The sequence below is a fragment of the Chanos chanos genome, chromosome 5 (genome assembly GCF_902362185.1).
Source record: "Chanos chanos chromosome 5, fChaCha1.1, whole genome shotgun sequence".
Classification (NCBI taxonomy): domain Eukaryota; kingdom Metazoa; phylum Chordata; class Actinopteri; order Gonorynchiformes; family Chanidae; genus Chanos; species Chanos chanos.
The window spans coordinates 52620811-52628870 of NC_044499.1; the positions used below are offsets into that span (position 1 = coordinate 52620811).

General features: G+C 44.5%; 1 protein-coding gene across 1 annotated transcript; it reads left to right on the plus strand.

Annotated features, from left to right (window-relative positions):
- The first annotated feature begins 866 nt into the window (after nt 1-866).
- valopb (vertebrate ancient long opsin b) lies at nt 867-7277 on the plus strand. Its single transcript, XM_030775348.1, has 5 exons — nt 867-1227; nt 1922-2132; nt 2786-2903; nt 3707-3946; nt 7008-7277. The coding sequence occupies exons 1-5, from the start codon at nt 867-869 to the stop codon at nt 7275-7277; spliced, it is 1200 nt and encodes a 399-aa protein (XP_030631208.1).
- Nucleotides 7278-8060: the final 783 nt, after the last annotated feature.

Consider the following 8060-nt stretch of genomic DNA (forward strand, 5'->3'; position numbering starts at 1 on the left):
TAGCTTTTTGTATTGCCGTCGATAGCTATAATGGAGTCGATATCGATGTGCTCTAGGCTTTTTTCGCGGCAAAGTGATGTCGTGAGTCATCATGAGTATGAATTTTTTAGTTTAAAGTTTGAATGGGAAACTTTTTTAAACAACAGTTACAGCAACTTTATTTGGCCACTCCAAAATATTTAGTCGTCCTCTCTGGCCACACCATATGAAACGTTCTAGTGGCGCCCGGTCGCTTAGTTCCGATGTTTGACGCGACAGTCTCTTTTGAGGTATTCCTGCATCGAACTCCCTGGAGGAGGACGCGTAAATCTCTCTCGCGCAGTTTCTTGAGGGCTAATTATGGCCAGTCGGTCTGACGATATAAAAAGGAACACGCGGTCACGATGATGATGAACAGTGGACAGAGAGTGAGGGTACAAGGAGAACGGCGCATGATGCCGCGAACTTTAATTGCGTGCCATACGCATACAATTTTTAGAGTTTCTTTCTTCTTGCCGACTGTTGACTATTTTGACATGGATGTAAGCACCTAACTGCAGGCTACGCTTTTTCAGCTGACGGAGGAATTCCGAAGTTGTAAAAATCTCTATGCGTTTCTTGTTGACACTTCGAATGTGTGGTCAAATCAGACCACCGGCGAGGTGTGACATGCAGTTAATCGCTCATATAACATCGTTATTTGGAGACTGAAACAAACTTTTTCGTTTCGGAAATCAACAGTTGTTTGTGTCGGTAGGTTATCAAAACAGGTTATATTAGGTAGACATACAGCATAATAATTACATTTGTCGGACTGTTTAATTGTTTGGTTTGGCGTTTTTATTGCATTTCTATCATTCATTTCCCTCCAATGCCCGTCTCCAAGCATGGAATCGCTTGTATCTGTTAATGGGGTCTCGTTCACCGAAGCTACTGACAAAGTCGAGTCTGAAGATCCATTCGCTGGTCCACTTACGACTATTGCTCCATGGAACTACACGTTTCTAGCGGGTTTAATGTTTGTAGTGACTTCTTTGTCACTGTCAGAGAATTTCACGGTCATGCTCGTAACGTTTAGATTTAAACAACTCCGACAGCCCTTAAATTACATAATTGTGAACTTGTCTGTTGCGGATTTTCTTGTCTCACTAATCGGAGGCACCATAAGTTTTCTCACCAACGCGCGTGGTTACTTCTTCCTGGGCAAGTGGGCGTGCGTCCTCGAGGGATTTGCCGTCACATATTTCGGTAAGTATGAAAAAGAGCACAGTCATGACTGCCTTACGATACATGGCGAGCCATTCGTAATAGTCTGCACCATAGAGTAACTCACAAAAACTCATTAACTGTAGTTTTCCTCAATGTTTTGGGTCACACACAGATTCAGAGAGAGACAGAGAGACAGACAGAGAAATAAGATTTACAAGAAATTAACATTTCCCTCACTGAGGAAGAAGCCATAAGAGATGGGGAATCAAATCACCGCCTTTTTCAAAGTGTTCCAGACTAATGTCTCCTGTCGCCTCAGGATCTCACTTGTTTTCACAGTAATAATCTCTCTACTCCCAGCATTCCTCTCTCTAATTCAACATAATTATTTTCCCACCAAATACATCAACAGTTTTTCAATGGCTCACACAAAATGCAAAAATACCTGGTCCTGCTTGTGTGTGTGCCATCAGAACTTTCGCTCTTAGCACCTTAGACTTTATTTCCTCAAAATAATAGATTGAAATGTATACATTCAGAGAAAATTTTGGGAACCTCAAGAAAACTGTACAAAGTTTTGTACCACAAAACATTCACCAGTATTATACACAGTCTTCCAGAGAGCAGACTGGTTTCTCATGTCTGTATCTACACTCTTTGAAGTTTTGTGTGAGAAGGACAGAGTCTGATGGTGTGGGAGTGGCCTAAGAGAAGCTTGTTGTCCTGTCCCCAGGCATTGTGGCTCTCTGGTCTTTGGCTATCTTAGCGTTTGAGCGATTCTTTGTGATCTGTCGCCCGCTGAAGAACGTGCGTCTGGGGGGAAAGCACGCGGCTTTTGGGCTCCTGTTTGTCTGGACCTTCTCCTTCATCTGGACCATCCCTCCAGTTCTGGGCTGGAACAGCTACACCGTGAGCAAAATCGGCACTACCTGTGAACCCAACTGGTGAGGTGAAAACATGTATACAAGTGCAAGCGCTCACACACACACACACACATGGTCATTCCCATCTGGCATAATCTTCACATTGTAGAGTCATGCAGCTCTGACTCCAATGTAATGGAACATGTTCCGTAATGACTTGTTTAATTCCTTAACAAGTTATTTAATTAAATGAATGGACTTAAGGCTACTGTAGTGAAAGGTTAGTGGGTAATGTCCTATCTGCTTTCCCATGAGAATTTCCTATGAAGTGTGAGAACTGGTAGTTACACATGAACTTATTCTGGCTCTCCTGAGAGCTGTGACTCTGCTCTAATCTCAGACTCAAACTCACAGACTATGAGGCAGCCGTGTTCGACTGTGAAATGGCCGTAGGAACACAGACAGAATTAGCTGGGATGTGAATTGGTGCAGAAATGCGTCTCTGTAATGGGGGGGTTGTGGAGAGCGTGATATTATGTGTTGCCTTATCACGAATGCCCCGCAGAGAAGGTCGTCGGCCCATCGAGGTGATCATCCTCCAGCACCAGATCCACGCCCAGCCATGTTCTTCATGTCTCAGGAGTTCTCGCTCACAGGGCCGTCGTCTTTTAACTGTTTTTCAGAGCAAACTGACTGAGTGTCATTAGTAACTGTTCTCCTGTGTCCTCGTTCAGGTACTCGACTGATTACTCAGACCACACTTATATCATCACCTTCTTCACCACCTGTTTCATCCTACCCCTGGCTCTGATCGTCGGCTCCTACGGGAAACTCATGCAGAAACTCAGAAAGGTGTGTTCTCTGATTGGTTCAGTGCTGTCACATGGTTTTTGACACAAATATTTGATGGATTTGACTACTAATATTAAGAAACCTAGCAAAGCATTACTTTCCTCTGTCTGTTCTTTTTTGTTTGTTTATCATTTGGGGTTTTTTTTTTTGGTTTATAGCCATAAACTCTGTCTAGAATAAGACCTACTGTGTGTAGCAGGCAGAGCCTATGTCTCCCTTCAGCCCTTCACTGCTGCCTGTTATGGAAGTCCTCAGCGTAACAAGCTTTATCAGGCCTGTGATTAGCCCAGTTAGATGTCTGAGTACCATAGTGAGCCTGAATGACTGGGGGTTATGCTGAGCTGCATTAAACGAACTGAAGGCCACAAGGCTCATAAGAATGGAACTGGAATCTCTGACACAGAGAATTAACGAGCAACAAAGAAAAATGAGCAAAAAACATACATCTCTCATACAATTAAATACGATCCTCATTTACATAATCTGATCATATCTGTAAGCGTTTCAATTGCACTTAAATTGCACAGTCACTCTGTAATTTTTGTATCACGCTACACATGCATTAATCATATTTTTAAAACAGAAATATGACTCATCCAGTTTGTGTCTGTAAGTGGTTGTGCCTCAGTATTTGTGTTTTTATCGGAGATGTCACGCCATCTGTCCTGGGTTTACTTGGCTTTGATGTTTTATTTATTACTTTTATGAAAGCAAAGCGGATCCAGTGGGAGCTAAAGGCAAACGTCCCTGTTTGCCGAGGGGATGATAAAGTCCACATTTTAATTCACTGTGAACTGAAGCAGGTTTCAAACACACATGGGAGACTGGGCAACGCCAGGAAGCCGGATCGGGAGGTGGCACGCATGGTTATCGTCATGATCCTGGCCTTCATGATCGGCTGGACACCCTACGCCGCCTTCTCCATCACAGTCACCATCTGCCCCACCATCCACATCGACCCCCGCCTGGGCGCCATCCCAGCGTTCTTCTCGAAGACAGCGGCCGTCTACAACCCCATCATCTACGTCTTCATGAACAAACAGGTTACATTTTTTTTCTTTCACAGTCAGGATGTGAAGCATGTATGTGTGAGGAGAGCTGAGCAAACGAACACACTTAACTGAAGCCTAAATACTGAATGACTTAACGGTAGAAACCTGCTTGTTTCAGAATAGCTCTCTTTAAATGAATTACACGTCGTGGAAGAACAAACATGTGACATAACTTACTAAAGTGACTGTCAGTTTTAAACTCTGCTCTTCTTCAGTGTATTTGGGTGTTTGATTGGTTTGTCTTAGCAGTTCATGTAGCTGATATACAGATGTGGGAGTTCTATGTCATTGTGTAAACTTTACTGTGTCCTGTTGTTTCATTCATATTCATTTACATTTAACTGTTTTTTGTCAGTTGACATTTCCTCTGAGAAAGGATTGTGCCATTGTAACCAGGTCACGTCCTTTTCCAGAATCATAATCAGGTTACTCAGAGGTGATTAGGTTGTCAGTTGTCCCGTGTGTTTTCTGCAGCTGCACTCTGTGAGTGCTCTTACATCACCCAGTCTGAGGTTCACGTGGCCTCCGACCGCTCCTCTACCCTTAGCATTGGTTAGCAACAACCGACAGGCGTCGGACGAACTCTCACCTGACAGATCGCACCCGTGACGGCTCTGATGTTATTCAGTTCACTGGGAGTCTGTTTATTAATAATTGAAAGTTGGGTCCAGAGAGTAAGAGTGGTCCAGGCAGGCAGGCCTGTTAAAAATGCATCACAGCCACATTCCTCCACACCCCCGTCAGGAGACTTTGGGAGCCCTTTTGGCCCCGTTCCTGCGAGGGCCACTGAAGAACCACAGGCCAGCCTTGCTCCGGGGTTATCGGCTCCTCTGTGCCGTACAGGGTCTGAACTTTAGTGGAATTTTAAATTCTCATATAAATTATACCGAATGAGAATAATTTTACATGGAATTAGAGCTGAAATGCTAGTGTACCTGTATTTAGTGGATCAATCCTGCTAACCGTTTGAGGAATTTGGGAAAGTCTCCAGGATACACATTTTAGGTCAGATATTCTAGGACTGAAATTCTGTGCAGTTTTTCATAATGTTCACAAATTATTGCTAATGCTTTCATTAGTATCAGTCAGATACTGGTTCCATTTAGTATTTTAATGAGACGTTTTCTTGGATTGATATTCCCAAGATGTTTGGATTGCGTTTATAAAAAAAAAGGGGGTGCCCGTAACCTTGGAGATCCCTGGAGGGGTGTGCACTCAGTTCTGCGAGAGAACCTAAATCTCCCTGTCACTGTAGTCTGTTAAAGTTTAAGACGGTCAGTGTTGTGTGAATGCTCTACTGATGTGGTTCTGAAGGTGACCCGAGGGGTTTTGGGTCGCAGGTGGGTTCGTGCGAGGCTGTCAGATCCCTGGAGCTGTAAATGTCTCCCAGAACTGCCCCAGTTACATCCCAGCTGTTCCCAGAAACTCACTCAGGTCTCAGGGTCATTGGGTTCTCCCGAGAGCAGAGATTACGTGAAATCCTTATGGTAATGATGGAGAAATGAGAACGGACACTTGAGAGAGATGTGACGTCATGTCTACCAGCGAGGGTGGGTTTCAGCACGCTGGGCAAATTCACATCCGCTCCCGTCCACATTTAGACCTGCATTTATCTCTATACTCACAATCATGTTTACATCTGAATCTGTGTTTACAGTTACACCCATGCTTATATTCCCATTCAAACACACATTCACATCTGGATTTATATCTACATGTCCATTCAGATTTATGTTTGCATTAACATGCACATGCACACCTGTATTTACATTCACATTAAAGATTTACGTTAACATTTGAACTCCTTTACTCCCTGCTCCTGTCCAGAGGGAGTAAAAACAGTACTTTCAGTGAAAATATGGAATAAGAACCAAGAGATTACAAAACACTGAGCAGGAACCCCCAACAGCAGTCCTGTTGCCAGACACCACACAGTGACAATGCTTTGTTAGGGTCTGTCTGAAAAGGAGACTGCATTCTGCAGTGCAGTCTGGGTCAGGCTGTGAGAATGTTTGGAGCCTCACTGATTTTCACACAAGCCTGATCAAACTAATCAACAGCCTGGTGATTAATAGACCAGCTGAATCAGGTGTTTCACGCCACGTGAGCACAGAAATGTGCTTTTGATTCATTCCAAGAAGTGTGATTAAGAATTTCTGCATGTGGGAGGGGGAGGGGGAGGGGGAGGGGGAGGGGGAGGGGGAGGGAGAGCCCGCCGTTTCTGAGTGGGGGTGGGGGGGCTGTTGCAGGGTTGTTAGTTCACTTGGATTGCCAGACTCCTGTTCTAGGATTACCATCAGAGTGAAAAGTTAAATAAAGAATGAAAAAAAAAAACCCCACGAACAATCAATAAAACAGATGTAACTCAAAACATTAATATTCTGGGTCCGAGCATTCCTGTCGGAGGGTGTGGCCCGTGCCTTGCGTCTGTGGCCCTGAGGAGAGAGGTCTGTATGGTGCTTATGTATGTCCATGAATAACAGATCAGTTCACGGCAGGCTCTCCTGCGCTCCCTTTTTGTATTTGAAATATTACTGACTGAGGCCACTCTTCACTTGATAAACTGAAGAGGGGAATGGATTCTATGGTAATTACCCAAGATGCCTCATTCACAAGCTGAAACCTTGAGGAAATGAATACACGAGGCAATGCACAGGCAGGTCTCTGCACTTATCTCGACCTTTTCCTCTCTAATTAAGATCAGACATCCCCTGTTTTATTTATCTACTTTATTTTTACACAGAATGCATCTTGCCTAATGACCTTTTCTGGCCGTGTTTTTAACGTGATAGTTGTTTGTGTGGACTGCCCTGCACTCTGCTGCTTAGCACTGTAACTTCAAAAGAATTTATAGGAATATTAATCTAAAGCTTTGTGCCTTTCTCCTCATCTCAGATGAGTTTTGTTGTGTTGGCTGAACCCCCTGTGACGTCGTCTGTATATGTGTGTGTGTGATGACCAGCGCTCTTGTTTAGTTCTTTGCAATGCCTAGTCTACACAGAGAACTCAATTCAAGAGTGAAAACATCTCAATTCCCTCTTCTTCCTCTCAGTTCAGGAAGTGCCTGATTCAGATGTTTAAAGGCGGCAGCGCCAGCCTGGACTCCACCCACCTGAACCAGACGTCGGACAGGGGCGCCGCCACGGCGGACAGCCACATGGGCGAGATGTCCACCATCGCGGCACGAGTGCACATGTCCGTCTGCAGCGTAAAGAAGACTGAGGAAGAGGAGGAGAAAGGGGAGGAAGATGAACAGGGACAGAGTGAGGATGGAGACACTAAACAGCTGTCCATTAACGAGTACAAAGTGTGTCCTTTGTAGAGTGAGTTTCATCCCACGCTGGAAAAAGTCCTCACCCGCAGTTGTTCTGTAGAGAGCGTCAAAAGAACAGAGTAGAACACACAGGTTTTTCAGGATATTCATTTAAGAAGGAGAGACATCTAGACTTTCCCCTTGCCTTCCTCTGAACTAAAGGTTTTTTTCCCCTTTTTCTACCCTATTACCCACAGAAGTGCCCCCCACCAACACACACACACACACACACACTCTCACACACACACACAGACACACAGACACACAGCGCTCAGTTTATCTGAAGTGCGTAAATGAGTCACTCGATGTTTTTCACTCTGAGTTGCATTAAGTCAGGTTCAGACTACACGATATTAGCTCCGTACCAGTCACAGACAAATGTTTGAGATCGGAGACAAAAAAGCCCAGTCGGAGCTAAAATGGAGCCCAGTCGGAGTCAGTTTTGTAGTGTGCATCTCGTGTAACTTGAGCGGTTCCACAGTTTTAGAGTTTTCAAACTGGTGTAGTCTGACCTTGGCTTTATGCTGGTAATCAGTGCACTGTGTTTGGAAAAGGCTGTGGTTTGGGTCCTCGTGAACGTGTCAGTGTTCAGGGTGGTGGAGAGTGATCTGGGCCCACTCACACGGCCAAGCCTGGCACAGCTTAGGCAGGAAACACCTCAACCTGTAAGGCATAGCTTTAACTGGCCGCTGCACTCAGAAACTAACACTGTCAGTTTTGGTTCACATTTTCCCTCAAAGGAACTTAGCTGGATGAAGACTTTTTCTAAACATCAGAAACTTGATGACTAAT

What these genes read in the sequence shown, in the direction of transcription:
- valopb (XM_030775348.1), top strand. Translation starts at nt 867, where the DNA reads ATGGAATCGCTTGTATCTGTTAATGGGGTCTCGTTCACCGAAGCTACT. An exon ending in ATTTGCCGTCACATATTTCG is followed by an intron (nt 1,228 to 1,921) that starts GTAAGTATGAAA and finishes TCCTGTCCCCAG; the next exon opens with GCATTGTGGCTCTCTGGTCT. An exon ending in TCATGCAGAAACTCAGAAAG is followed by an intron (nt 2,904 to 3,706) that starts GTGTGTTCTCTG and finishes GAACTGAAGCAG; the next exon opens with GTTTCAAACACACATGGGAG.